General features: G+C 35.6%; 1 protein-coding gene across 2 annotated transcripts in view; it reads left to right on the plus strand.

Moving 5' to 3' along the window:
• The window catches only part of LOC149784779 (peroxisomal acyl-coenzyme A oxidase 1-like), a 59494-nt gene that overhangs the window by 33227 nt on the left and 10357 nt on the right, over positions 1 to 15910 (plus strand). For both annotated transcript variants that reach the window (XR_016413957.1, XM_089932795.1), the window contains exons 8-11: positions 6231 to 6393; positions 7622 to 7812; positions 9911 to 10063; positions 13640 to 13745. Coding sequence is in view for 1 of the 2 variants with exons in the window: in XM_089932795.1 (XP_089788921.1) it covers positions 6231 to 6393; positions 7622 to 7812; positions 9911 to 10063; positions 13640 to 13745 (613 nt within the window). In the remaining variant the exon portion in view is untranslated. The remainder of the gene's footprint in view (positions 1 to 6230; positions 6394 to 7621; positions 7813 to 9910; positions 10064 to 13639; positions 13746 to 15910) is intronic.

The following is a 15910-nucleotide window of genomic DNA, read 5'->3' on the forward strand; positions in this document are numbered from 1 at the left end:
AGCTTAATATTGATGAGACATAGAAAAAAAGACATGTCATCATTTGCAAGGCTCCTGATTGCCCATCCTTCTGACTTTGGCTTCATTTTCTTAACCTTAGCAAGGATTGTTGGATTTCAGCAAGATTTTTAAGTTGCACTGCATTAATGAGACTGTGAACGAATTCATTTTCCAGTGTTTTAAGTCTCCAGATAGCACTTCGTTTTGCATTAATTTTCCATGGCAAAACTTGACCATAGTGTGCTGTATTTCAACAGTATTTGGCATACAAATGATGAGGGGCCCCAAGTGGCTGAGTCTAAAGCGCTCTGCATTATGGATCACTGCCATCTCACCTCTGTCTGCGTGGGTTCGAGTCTAAGATTTGTCCAATGTGGGTATGTGAGAAAGCTTGCCAATAGTTTCTCGTGGGTTGGTGGTTCTTCCCCGGGTTTTCCTGGGTTCTTCCTCCACCATTTATACTGGCCGACATACATAGCTTATCATGTGCTGAAAAATGCGTTAAACCCCAAAACAACAACAGCATACAAGTGATGAGACCTTGAATGGCGTTAATTTCCAGCATTCCATATTGTCATTTACAAGAGTACTGTTCCCTGGATGCCTGGCCTCAAACATTGGTTTCTGAAATGTAACTTTGCCAAAGTTTGTTGGATTCAACCAGGTTTTGTTTTTTGGCTTTATATTGATCAGACCTTGTATGAGTTTGATTTTCATTGTTTCATGATATCATTTACAGGAGCTGTGTCCCTTTATCCTATCCTTCTCATTTCTGATTTCCAGTGTTTTGTGACATTTACATGAGCTATGTCCCTTTATTGCATATCCTCACTTTTGATTTCCATTGTTTCATGATATCATTTATAGGAGCTATGTCCCCTTATTGCCTATCCTTCTTATTTCTGATTTCCAGTGTTTTGTGACATTTACATGAGTTATGTCCCTTTATTGAATATCCTCACTTTTGATTTCCATTGTTTCATGACATCATTTACAGGAGTTATATCCCTTTATTGCATATCTTTCTCACTTTTGATTTCCATTGTTTCATGACATAATTTACAGGAGTTATGTCCCTTTATTGCATATCTTTCTTACTTTTGATTTCCATTGTTTCATGACATCATTTACAGGAGTTATGTTCCCTCATTGCCTATCCTTCTCACTTTTGATTTCCAGTGTTTAATGACTAGGGTTGCCATGTATCGATATGATTAACGATACGCAGACATATAGGAACTTGATGGTCTTTCTATCAAAGGAAGGTAGGTGGTGCCCTTTCATGTATACATGTATTGACATTCTGGTCCTGTTTCCAGTAGATTGTTATCATGTATTAATATGCAATTCTCATGGATGAGAAGATAACAATATTTTTAAAGAGACTACCTGTTGGTGGCAGTAGTTTTATCCAACGTTTTAGGCCATTTAATGGTGGCTTCATTTAACTCCCTTTGTTTTGTATCACATAAATGATTTGAAAAATATCTTATTACCAATTTTGTGTCTCAGTTATACGTGGAAGACATTATGATGTTATCTTCAAAACAGAAGAAATAATTAAATCCTCGTGCAAAGAAAATCTCATCTTAATTTCGGGCATGGGAATAAAGTTGAATACCAACAAAACCTATCACAATAATTCTTGCAGACGCAAAAGACTGTTGCAGCCACAGGTACTTTTATTTATTAGTGAAGAAGGAAAACTATTGACCACACACAGTCCTAATCTACAATTTTTACACAAGTTGATCAACTTGAACAGTTTGAAATCTAACCCGTAGCTCATTCCATGCTAATTTCATTTATTCCATCAGCACCTTCAATCACTGGTTAAATATCTCTGCACAAAAATCAAGAAATTCCATATTTGTTCCCCATGTACAATTTAAGGATAGATGTGGACAGGATTTTATTTTAAGGGAGACCTTTCTCTGTATCAGAGATAAAAGGAGGGGGAGGAAGAAAAGGTCACAGGTCAATATTTAAACCTCAATATATGTCTCTTTATTCCTGCTCCACTTTCTTAGAGCTTTTGTGAAATCAACATCTTTGACATATGTCACTTCTAGTTGTATAAGCATTAATCTGTTAATTATTTCCGAGCATACTCTGTTCCTTTTTCTTTATATTAATGTTGTTTTGTGCTTCTTTCTGAAGGAGCATATACATGGCTAGCTTTGTCAGCTTGAATATGTTGGGAAACTGTTCTTTGTGACTCTTATGTGCAATTTTCCAGAGCTCATATATATTATCTTTTGGATAAATCTGCTCAAAAATAGGATTTTTCACTAACATAAACTTTCTTTGTTAAATCAGTAGTGTACTGACTACTGTGATAAATTTCTTATCTGTTCCATAATGCTGTATCAGGGTATTTAGTCCATCAATGCTTGTGCAGACAGGTTTTAAAATAAATATATTTAATTCTTAATTTCTTTTTTTTTTTTTTTGACCCTTATTTTATTTCAATTTATCTTGACCTTGATATGGATAGGTGTATATGGTTTTGTAGCATGTGATCCATAGGGTGAAAATGATTAATAAAAGAAAAGAAAATTGCATTATACTTTTAAATGGTCTGTATTTTTTTCTCCAACCAACATGTACATCTGACTCCTATTTAACACTATTTTAGGCTCAAAATCACTGGTGTCTCCATTAACACTTTCCCAGCTCCAATAATGTGATATACTTCCTAACTTTAAAAATTATTGTCATCATCACTGTCATCAGCAAATATTTGATGAGCAAAATCATAATGAACCACGCCAGGAAACAGACATTTTGGGTTTACTAGGTAGCCTGTATTTTAAACATGCATTTGTACAACTTTCTTCATGAATGGTTTCAACCTTTTCCATAATGCTTATTCCTGGGTACGTTGTGCTAATCAAATTTAGTTTGACATCCATTCATGTTGTGCTTGAAGAATCCAGATGTTGAATAGTTGCTATATGAAAAACAGATGTCGCAACAAGAACAGTTAAATAAAAAATTTATACTTCGCCGAGCACATTTTCATATGTGGGACTTTCAATGAATTTGCGGACGTTCTTGCGTTTCACTCTTATGCAAGCATGTGAATTTGTATAAATTTTGCACATTTTGTGCAATAGCATACCCTGACAGCATCTCCATGCAAGTACTTGACATATCTGATGACTTTCCCACGAAGATGCTATTGCTCTTACACTACCTCCCGTTTGTCACGCAGAGAATAAGCTATATTGATTTCTGATTGGTGGTTATTGTCTAACCTGGACTGGAACAAGCAATAACCACAAATGAGAACATATTTCACCATGCAACAAACCAGTAGCATAGCTTTCAAGCATTCAAATTGACCAAAGGAGTCGAGATACAATTCAAAGTAGAAACTTTGCATGAAAGTGGTTATTAAATTGATAAGTAAAGTACATCATATACATGTGGAACATACTTCTGGTTTAAGATAATTAGCATGGAATGGGGGAGGGGGGCCAGATTACGAACCATGTCATTTTGTGTTAACTTTTAGGTGGCAAATTGATATTCTCAAATAGTCTTTTTCATTTTTACTAATAATCATAAGTGCATGTGACTGCAAATGCTATTTCAGATGGATTATAATTTTACAGAATAACAAGGCAGCTTGTAATAATTATTCATGAATGCTAAAGACTAAAATAACATGCATACTGTAAGTATCGTTTTGTATCGATTCTCTGTCTCTTGTATCGATATGTGTATCTTTTCAGCAAAAGTTTTGATGCGTCAATATATCGATGAATGGTTTCACCCCTATTAAGACATCATTTACTATAGCTATGTCCCCTTATTGCCTATCCTTCTCACTTTTGATTTCCAATGTTTCATGGCATAATTTTCAGGAGTTATCTCCCCTCATTTCTTATCCGTCTCACTTTTGATTTCCAGTGTTTCATTATATCATTTACAGGACTTATGTCCTCCTTTTGCCTGTCATTTGGTTTCTGCAGCATGACTTTTTCAAGGATTGTTGGATTTCAACCAGACTTGGTTAATGAGATCCTGAAATAGTTGGTGTTGCAGGAGTTATACCCCCTGATTTCCAGTTCTCCTTACTTTGGTTTTGGCAGCATTTACCCAGGATTGTTTGATTGTGAATCAGATTTAACTGCAACATCATAATGTTAAGTTTAATTGAATGAATTGGATTTCAAGCATTCTGTTGAATCATTTGGATCAGTTACAGCCCCATAAAACCCATTCTTCTTTGTTACCCAACACAAATCCTTCAGTCTAAAGGCCAGCAGAGCAGATTGTTATCATTACCCTTTGTGATGCACCTATTTGCAATATTTCTGGAAATTTTGTACTTGTATATTTTTTAGTCTTACACAGTGGTCAGTTCACTGGTTTTGTTATTACTGATTAGGTTGGGATTGATTCACTGAGTCTGTTAGTACTATTCAGATCAGGATCAGTTTACTGGTTCTGTTGGTATCATTCAGGATTGGTTCAGTGGTCTTGTTATAGTCTTCAAATATGCACCCATTCTTAAGTACACTCCTACCAATTTCTAAAAACAAAAAGTATCAGTGTTATGAAAAATTCACAAAACGTAGTCATTTCATTCACTGATTTATAATTTCTAACTTATCACTTTGGGGTCCCTAACACTTGAAATTTTGGTGTTTCAACACAAATGGAAGCTCCCTATGTAAACAAGCAATGGATTGCTTGCTGTCAATTTCTTGTTTCTTGATTAGTCTAAGTAAAACTGTCATCTGTGTCTAATATTTGCAATGTCTAGTTTTATTATTTCTAAAACATATTGAACAAGGAAATAGAGGAACTCTTGTATACATGTGTTCAAGGAGATGAAAATTCAAAATTTACAGAATTTAGATTTTCAAAGATGTTGAACTACATCACATCTGTTTCTTGAAAATATAGATTGGCCCAAGCAAATAGTGACTGTGTTGCTAAAGAAATTCCCATTTGATTCAAAATGCAAACAGTTTGACACTGTTTGGGACACCATGGCAACAATCGGGTTAGAAATTATAAATCAATGAATGAAATGACTGTTTTGTGCATTGTTTATATCCTTGATGCTTTTTTAAAATTGGCAGGGGCTTCAAACAAATGGGATGGTAAGATCATACCCGAGTACCACTTAAATTAGGATTGGTTCACTGGTTTGGTTGGTATTATTTAGGCCATGATTGGTTAATTGGTTTGATTGGTTCACTGGTTTGGTTGGTATTATTTAGGCCATGATTGGCTCACTGGTTTGGTTGGTATTATTTAGGCCATGATTGGCTCACTGGTTTGGTTGGTATTATTTAGGCCATAATTGGCTCACTGGTTTGGTTGGTATTATTTAGGCCATGATTGGCTCACTGGTTTGGTTGGTATTATTTAGGCCATGATTGGCTCACTGGTTTGGTTGGTATTATTTAGGTCATGATTGGCTCACTGGTTTGGTTGGTATTATTTAGGCCATGATTGGCTCACTGGTTTGGTTGGTATTATTTAGGCCATGATTGGCTCACTGGTTTGGTTGGTATTATTTAGGCCATGATTGGCTCACTGGTTTGGTTGGTATTATTTAGGCCATGATTGGCTAATTGGTTTGGTTGGTATTATTTAGGCCATGATTGGTTAATTGGTTTGGTTGGTATTATTTAGATTTTAAATGACCTTTAGTTGTCATATCCATTTCCAAAATACAGTTACTATTCGTTTAGTACTTTAAAATTGTTTACATTTATTTACTTGTTTAAATATTAGACAATTATAATGAAAATTTGGCCTATTTTAATTTTGTTATTTTTAGAGTAACCCGATTTATGTTTGTGCAAATTTTCTTTATCAATAGAAGATTAAAACTGGCATGGTTTTTGCATCATATGTGATGTGTTTTCAATTATGCTTGCATTTTCTTATGGACTATTTGACTAAGAACTAACTTGTTATAGCTTTAGATTTCTTTATTTGTGCTTGGATTTATTCATTTCTCTTGGGGCACTGAGTGAAACAGTTTTCTTTCTGTTTTTGACAGCAAACACAATTATTTTTTCTTGTTTGAAAACAAATACAACTTGGTACAATAGTACAGGATGAAAATAGGACCCTTTTGTTTTATGGGGTTAACATTTGCTTCTTGTGTTCTGTGTGTTGGCCTGCTCAATTCATTCTTAGAAATCTTTCAGTTTAAAGCTAAGAAAATTCTCATTGCTGTTATCATTCATGTATTTCAGTGAGGGAGAGTCTCAAGTCATAGACTACCAGACTCAGCAAGAAAAGCTGTTCCCACAGATAGCAAACTCCTATGCACTCTTGTTTGTGTCACGGTACATGCTGGACACATATCTTGACATCACTCGACAGATTGACCAAGGAAAGACAGATGAATTACCTCAGGTAGGTTTTTATAATGCACAGATTTATGCAGGTGAGACAAGGGCCTGGACAATTAGTTCTATCGCCATTTACTGTGAAGATTTTGGCAAGGTATATACTGGGCATGTATGTTGAGATAACTTGACAGATTGACTAAGGAAACATGAATTACCTTACGTGGGTTTATCAATTACACAAGTTTATACAGGTGTGTCAATGGCTTGTGCAGTTAGTTCCTATCACTATTTACTATTAAGGTTCTTTTAGATGACATCATAGGGTTACTAAACATGATGGCAAATAGATGTACAAGCCATACAGGATAGCAGTGAATAAGAAAATACCCAAAGATCAAAGTGAATTAGTTTTTATAAATCAATTTTAATAATTAAGTATTAAACTTATTTTTCCTTATCTTGAAGATTGGCAGACATTCAGTTGGAATTTTATGAGTTATAGGAATAGGAATCTGGATAGAAAATCAAGCAGATCATCTGTTGATAGCTGAAATTATTTGAGCTTGCTTTACTATAAAAATTGTTGTACCCCAAAATGGTGCATTGCCCCATCTGAATAGTCTTGCATCTGCTGTGCCTGATTTGGGCAGTTTTCTTTGATGTCACAGGTCTGAGTCGCATCAGTTAATCGGCTATCACATAACTGAAAAACCAATGTCACGGTCCCCAATATTTGATTTTGTGACTATTTTTAATTTTTGATGGTGGCAGGCAAAAGAAGACTTCATGCTTGGACTGGGTAGGTCCTTTGAGTGATGCTGATTACTAGTTTGAAGATTTGACTATCTGACTTCTGTATAGGATGATAAATTTATGTGACTTTTTATTGTTTGTAGGTTGATTTAATTAAGTTAATGCAACACCTGCAATACTGAAAGCAGTGTCTACCTGAGTTGTGTGTGATGGTACTAACATGCATATGGGAGTCATGGGTACACTGAAGTCATTACCTAGCCTCAACTGTGTTCTGTCTTCATAGCTGTATGAACACATGATGGAGAAAATAGCATGTATGTTCTGCTGACAGCTAGGATAGATATTGGGTACTCAAATGGAGAATTTTCCTCAGCAGACACATCCAATATAAAGGACAGCATATATGAAATGTATCATACGAAAGACACCTGTCAATAAAGGACAGTCCCCTTTAAGTGTTCTCTGTAAATAGGTCTTTTCGTGCCCCATTTCCCCAGTGTAGTAATACCAGTCATATTAATATATGTTTATTACAGCTCCATGCCATAGCTGCTGGAATGAAAGCAGTGTCATCATGGCTGGCAAGCGAAGGCGTTGATAATCTCAGGATGGCTTGTGGTGGTCATGGATATTCACATGCCAGTGGAATTCCAAAAATATTTATCAACTTGACTCCGGCATGTACATACGAGGGAGAGAATACAGTGATGCTTCTACAGACAGCTAGGTACCAACTTTCTAAATATTTACGTATTTTTTTAAAAACAGTATTCTTAAATCATCTACTACTTATTCTGTTTCTGTTTAGTGTATTTAGGACAAATTTATATGGCATAGTTTACTGGCATAAGGAACGTGAGATATAGGTTGGTCTTTACTGGTGAAACATTGGTGACAGTGTCATCAATGTTCTGAATTTATGTCAAAGTTTTGGAAATAAATGCATGGCTTGTAGGTAAGACACCATGTTTTGCATAGCCCTTGTTTGCTTCACTGGCCTTGGGGTCAACTGAGCTTATGGTATAGCCCTGTCTCTAGCATGGCTTGGTTGTTGTATATCGTTTGAGTGGTTGCCTGTCATAATTTGCTATTTTCATCTTCTCAAAAACCACTGGACAGATTTCAGCAAAATTTGGCAGTGAGCGGCCTGGCATAATGGGATTTCAAGTTGCAAAAAATGATGCCAATCCACTGTCAAATATGGCCACTGTTACTAAAAATAGAAAAGACCAGAGAGATGTAATAAGGGGACATAACTCCTGGAAATGAAAGCATCTTGGCATAAGGAATTTTAATACTGGATGTGATTCTGATATGCCTTGAAATAACAATGAAGATGCTAAAAATAGAAAAGCCTTGAAACAACTATTTTCATAACATATGCAGTCAGAATACATATTTAGACATGTTTAAAGGTCAATGTAGTATCATTAGGTCCATATTGTACCATGAGGTCCATAGGTCCATATTGTATCATGAGGTCCATATTGTATCATAAAGTCAGTATCATAGCAATGTTAAATGTGATGTACAAACTTGCTTACTTCTTTTGACTGTATCTTTTGGTTTAGTTATATAATTTGGTATAATTTACATTGATATACATAATGACTAATTAAATTTGTTGCCCACCATAGTTCAGACACTGGGTCAAAATTTGAGGTCATTACAGGGGGAAATATAATTTTGTGACCAGTTTTTGCATCCAGGCTTTAAATTTGAACTTCAGATGTTTTTATGAAACTTTACTACAAAAAACATTATGGCTAGATATTGTTTAACATTAAATTTCAGACCTGAAAAGGACCATTTTACCAGAAAAACACAAACTGAATACAATGCAGAATGGAAGCAAACATAATGCTGAATGTTAGCAAATAAGATACAGAATGATGCAAACAAAATGATGAATGCACACTAATGGTATCATTTAGTTCAGTTGCGAGACAGAATGATAGTGATAAAAGAAATTAAACGAATCGAAAATGGATTATTTAGCAGCTGCTGTACATTCATTTGTACATCGTGAGTATTTTTACTGTCATTGCTTCATCTCTTTTTGATGAGGGCTATTTCATGTCTGTCTAATCCCATGTTGGGAAAGACAGGCAACCCAGCAGAAAACCCTCTGTTATGAAAAACCCCTTTCGGGAAAACCAAGCAACCAACCAGTCAAGCCCATGTTGAGGAAAGGGGTCTTATTGACTTCATGATGGATACTTGTTACTTGGGTCTTTAAATTTATAATTTTTAGCAGCCATTAAAATCACAAAACTTGTAAATCATAGACCACTATGATGGCCTAGTGTTTAGAGCATCTGCCACAGATGCTGGAGGTCACGGGTTCGAACACCAGCCAAATCATACCAAAGATTTGTAAAACTGGTACTAGCAGCTGCCTCACATGGTACTCATCTTTAAGAGGTTAGAATTAGGACTGGTCAGCCTGGTGTCAGAATAATGTGACTGGGAGGGACATGATGCTGAATGTCTGTGGTATGATGCCCCAGTGCTAGACATCGCTATAAACTGTCTCACTGCAGACATTTTAGCGATATGACTGAATTTTTTTAAAAAGCTAAATTAAAAATCCAATACACACAACTCACATACACATTATATATAAAGGATGCTTCCACATTAACTAGAAAAAATCTTTCCCTTTCCATGGTAGGTGACTCGGATTGGAACTGAAAACTCTAGAAGACCAGAATTTTATACTGTAATGACCTGTTAAAATCCAGAGAACCTTAAAAATGGAAAGTTAGATCTTGTGTACAAGTTTGTGATTGCATTATGAATTTTCTTGTAATATCTCTTTCCAGATACCTTGTGAAATGTGTCAACATGCTCCAGAGAGGAGAAAGTGTGCCAGGGTTCACAGCTTATCTGAGCAAAGTCAGAGGTCCTAAGTCCCCACTGGATGACAGGCTTCAGTTCTCAGATCTTGTGGATGCATATGAACAGCGGGCTGCCAGGTAAGACCTCTACCAGGTAACATCTATACCCACCAGCTAATACCCATCCCCACCATGTTATACCCATCCCCACCAAGTAATACTCATCCCCACCAAGTAATACACATTCCCACAAAGTAATATTCATCCCCACCAAGTAATATCCATCCCCACCAGGTCATACCCATCCCCACCAAGTAATACCCATCCCCACCAGGTCAAACCTATTCCCACCACGTAATACCCATCCCTGCCAGGTACCACACCTATCAAAAGTCAGAGACCTTATGCCCCCACTGAATGATGGGCTTCAATTTTCAGATCTTGTAGATGCATGTGTACAGAGGGTTGCCAGGAAAGACATATCTGCACTAGGTAGTACCCATCACTGCAAGGTTACACACATATTCACCAGTTCATGCCCATCCCTACAAGATAACACCTAAGCCTATCAGGCAACAATCATTATCACCAGGTAACTCCCATCCTCACGAGGTAGCACCTGTCCTCACCAGATAACACCCATACCTACCAGGTAATGGTCATCCACACCAGGTAACACATCTCTCACATCTGATGTACATTGCTCTCTAGATGTTTCACCCACATTAGTTAAAGTAAGAAAATAGTAAGAAATCAGGGTTGGTTTGAGATTGAGTTTCATGAGCAGTATTAGCATACTTGTGTGAAATACACACATTTACAGTTATATGGATTTTATAGGGGTTCTGAAGCAAACTTGTCATCCCATATTTCACCTCAAGTGAGAGTATAATTGAAAATGCATCCTTTCTAGGATAGTCCCAAAGAGTAACAAAAGTAATTTACTATTGGCATGCAGTACTAATTTACTGATGGGATAACAGTCACTCATTTCCTTTTTGAATAGTACACAATCTCTCGTTTCTTTCTGGAATAGTACACAGTCACTCATGTCATTCTGGAATAGTTCACAGTCTCTCATTTCCGTTTGGAGGGACACACAGTTTCTATTTCATTTTGGAATAGTACACAGTCTCTAATTTCCTTTTTGAATAAAACAGGTTCTCATTTCCTATTGAAATAGCACATAATCTCTCATTTCCTTTTGGAATAGTACACAGTATCTCATTTCCTATTGGAATAGCACACAATCTCTCATTCCTGTTAGGGTCCAGAATAAATCTCATTTACTTATTCAGCTCCATCACTCACTAATAGCTCAAGTCTAACTGCCAAACACAAGTTTTTCACTTTTTTACAACACTGCAGGTTACTAAGACAGAAATAAGTTTGATTGATACTTTAATTTCAAGTGGTTAGAGTGTCTGCTTTGGATGCAGGAGGTGATGGGTTTGAACCCTGACCGAGTCATACCAAAGACTTATAAAAATGGTTCAAGCAGCTGCTTCACATGGTGCTCACCATTAAGTGGTTAGTGTTAGGACTGGTTGGTCAGGTGGGTCAAGATGCTATATGTCTGCAGCATAATGCCCCAGTGCTAGACATTACTACAAACTGCCACACTGTAGATATAGTGATAGGACTGAAAATTTGTTAATGTTACATTAAAAATCCAAATGACACACACTCAGTCATTTGAAAGCACATAAGGTGAACCTTGTCACGTTTTTTATTTAAATTATTCTTATTGGAAAAGCTTATTCAGTTATCCAAGACTAATAATTCATAGAGGTAATTTCTTTTTCTTCAGCAATTCCAACACCTCCTCAGATCATGGTAGTCATTGCCTTCAGGAATGCCTTGTGCTTTTGGAGTGCAGAACATGATTGTCTTTTTAATGTTTAAGATCTTAGAGTCAAAGAAAATAATCCCTAAAAGGAAAAATCTGATAAATTCTAGTTGGAGTGGGCTTGAGCAAAACGACATTTATTTTTGTTTCTGGAATCAATCAAATATTGATCTTGTTTATAATGTAGATGCATCAAAACCAGACTCAGCAATCTGTGAATCATTTGATACATTTTTCATTTGATACATTTTTCTTATATTTGCTCATTGTTTCTAAATGTTAAAATACCTACATCGAAATAGAAGTTTTGTCATCGTCAGTGAATACAGTGTTTAGCTATGACAACATGCAGGACCTTTTCATGTGCCTAAGATGATGCTGTTTCTTCATTCAGTAGATTTAAAAGAGACTACTAAACCCCAAAAAGTCCACGAAATATGCTTTTTAAAAATTTGAAAACCTTTGAAGCATACCTTTGTGTCTCTACAGACTGAACAATTAACCAGTCAGTGCTTGGGTTCTGGTGAACTATTAATAAATTAGTGTATGATGTCAGCATTAGGTTTTAGTGTTATATCAGTGTCTTATTATTATTATTATTATTAATACAAATTCAAACTTCCGAATGGGTTGAATAGAATTCATCTCAGTGAATATTAATGATGTCATGAGAATCATGTTCAGAAGTTCTCTATTTCTCCCGCTCTTGAATTTCTTGAATATAAAAGTAGAAAATGTTTCCGATGATAATTAATTTGGATACATGTCATTTACCTAAATGGAGGAGCAGCATGGTAATTTTACTAGTTAGAATGGATTTACAATTTTAAAAATGTCAGCATATACTTTCAATATATATATGTATATATAGAAGATAATAGGGCAAATGCATTCCGTGTATTCTTTTGATAATGTCTTTAAGTTATGTTGCAAATGCATTCAGTATATAATTTTTATGCTATATGAAGTAATGGGGCAATGCGTACAGTATATTGCTTTTATAATGTATGAGATAATGGGGCAAATGCATTCAATATATACATTTTATAATGCATTTTGGGATTAATCATAGTGTTACCTATTGAGAGTCTTTTATTGACAGTATATTGACGATAGTGTCAACTGTTGATCATTTATAGGCAGTTTTGATCATCGTTTTCCTTTGTCTTTAAATAATGGTCACTGTTTTACTTTTCTGTTTCATCATGCAAACTGTAAATGGTTTTCTTTGCTGTGTTTGATAATTATGATTGAAATTACCAATCATTAAAAATTGTTCCAGTAAAAAGATATGTACGAAACATTGGGTACTATGAATCTGTCCATCCATCCATCTGGTGTATGTTTTTTAACTCCATTTACACCAGGGAAATTGTTCCAACGCATAGTTTTCTTCATGCCCCTGGTTGGATATTTTGCAAGAATTTCAGGTAACTCCTGAGACACATATCTCACAGATCTGACCAATGACACAAGTGACACCTCATTTAAAACTGGGACACCTGGATCTTCCTTAACCCACGGATGTAACATAGAAATGATTGAGTGTCACACCATAAAACTAAACAGCACATTTACTGGACACAAGAAGACAAATGTATACATGCAAATGAAATATACCCAAGGCCCATCCTTACCCCTCCAGGAACATATTTTTTTAGGTCTTACCAACCTTGTACCATTTATGCACTTAGTGGACATGACAAAACACATTTCTACATACAACTGACACTGATTCTTGGGTCCATCACTACATACGTCTGACACTGACCATGGGATCCATCCCTATGTACAACTGACCCTGACCCTGTGGTCCATCCCTACTGTCATTGTCTGATGATATGTCTATGATGAATTTTTTACAGAATGGTTAAGAGTGCCGCTATGAGACTTCAATCCCTGATTTCCAGCGGAAAGGCCCCTGAAGTGGCTTGGAACCTGACCTCTGTCCAGTCAACCAAGGCTGCCATGGTGAGTGCTAGAGAAAGATAGGAGCCTCAGATTTGTTTTAATTTATTTGATGACCTCTGAACATTGGAAATGTGTCAGAATTTATCTGGCATGTTGAAATATATGTTGTTTAGGCAGGAGTGTATATAGTAGGTAGTTTTATTTTTGTCTGCATACGTCATTCTCATCTTTCAAGAAAGAGATGTAGAGAGAGCAGTCAGTGACAGAATAACTTTTTTAAAAGAACAGTGAGGCAGACGGGGGAGGAGAAAGGAATTTTGGTAATCTCCAACTGGCACAAATTTTTAAAAAATGCAAATTATAGTGTATTTGCAATTTTTCTACTCTCACAAACTTTGTTCATAAAAGATCATTCTTTGGTTAACAAATTTGACAACAGACTCCATGGAAGCATAAAAAGATGGAGGTAGAAGTTGATAAAGTTAATGTCTTTAAGATTTGGAGTTAGATAATGCATTCAGGATATCAGTTACCAGGTAGTTTATGATTCGGTTTACTACTGAGGCTTGCTTATAGCTAAGATTAGAACATTGAAGGAATATGATGGTTTCCTTTTAGAAATGAGTTTATTCTGTGTACAGTTTATGCTTATATTTCATTTTAGTATTCAAATTAAAATTCCTTTGTGATAGATTTACAAAACTGAATAAAAGTAGAAAGGTCTTAACAAGACAAAGTTGTTTGGTAGCTAATAACTTCTCCATGATTTCTTGAACATCTAACCCCTTCTGGACTTTACCACAGGAGACAGTTAAAGATTGTAAGAGACAGATATACATGGAGGGATAAAGACAAACCATGTCACAGTAAATCTTGTATCATACAATCGCATGTTCTTGTGAAAAAGTGTAATTTTTTTGTTTCACCAGTGAAGAATATTGCAAATGGCAAGACATTGCACTTTTGGCATCGATGGATCCTCATCAAATGTCTCCCACCATTATATCACTGAGACTAGAGTCCAGTGAGATGAAAGGGCAAGGTCACAAGGGCATTTCTTTTAAAACAGATCTGTTGTCAATGGTCATATATTTATACCTGGTTGTCTTGACATTTATCTATTGTTTATACCTGGTTGTCTTGACATTGCTGTTGATCTATTGTTTATAACTGGTTGTCTTGACATTACCATTGATCTATTGTTTATACCTGGTTGTCTTGACATTGCCATTGATCTATTGTTTATACCTGGTTGTTTTGACCTTGCCATTGATCTATTGTTTATACCTGGTTGTCTTGACATTGCCATTGATCTATTGTTTATACCTGGTTGGCTTGACTATTGCCATTGATCGATTGTTTAAACCTGGTTGTCTTGACATTGTCATTGATCTAACATCATCAGATATTGTAAAATAAAGTTAGCTGTGTTGTTTGGAATATTTCTTGTGATTTGGAGGTCAAAAGTTAAAAAATCAAATTTGGAGAATTTTTTTATCTTGTATCAAGTGGAAGAGATGCATGATGGGTATTAAGATCTTTGAGACTGAGGCCTTTTCAGTGATGATGATCTGATGATACAGAAATGCAGACTTTTCAAAATTTAGTGAAAATTATGTATTCTGAATTTAGTTGACAATTCTGCAGTCTTAATTTATAGGATATATTTTTTTTTTAAATGCTGCAGTGTGGAGACTTCCATTGGAAATACCTCTGCCCTTTTCCTTAAAACAATTGTATCAAAATGATAGACTGATACACATACTTAATTGCTTAACTATGAATAGCATAATGCTATCTACAGTGAACCAGATGAAACAATGGCAGCAGAAACAAAACCAAAATACAAAGAAAAAAAATGACGTAAATTTGGATGAAAATTCAAGATTGTTATCATTATTGTGGCCTTCCTGGATGAAACTATGTCGACTTTAGGAATTAGAAGAATGGACAAATTATAAATTTACCCTTGAGACTTAGTAATGGGTTACTTATAATATTCAAAAGTTGTACAGCAGTTGTTCTTTTATTGCAGTAATGATAATATCACAAGATTTGATTAGATTCTGGAAGGTCTCTGCTTGGATTCTTGTTAAGCATGGTGATGGGTAGTGATCTCTGATAGCCAAAGGGTAAAAAGACCATGTCACAAGATGTTTTTGCATTTGGGGTAAATGTTTTGAAGTTTTATCATTTATCCATACCTTCGTTTTCCACAAATGGAT

Source organism: Sinohyriopsis cumingii, chromosome 14 (assembly GCF_028554795.1).
Source record: "Sinohyriopsis cumingii isolate HCF-2022 chromosome 14, ASM2855479v2, whole genome shotgun sequence".
Lineage (NCBI taxonomy): Eukaryota > Metazoa > Mollusca > Bivalvia > Unionida > Unionidae > Sinohyriopsis > Sinohyriopsis cumingii.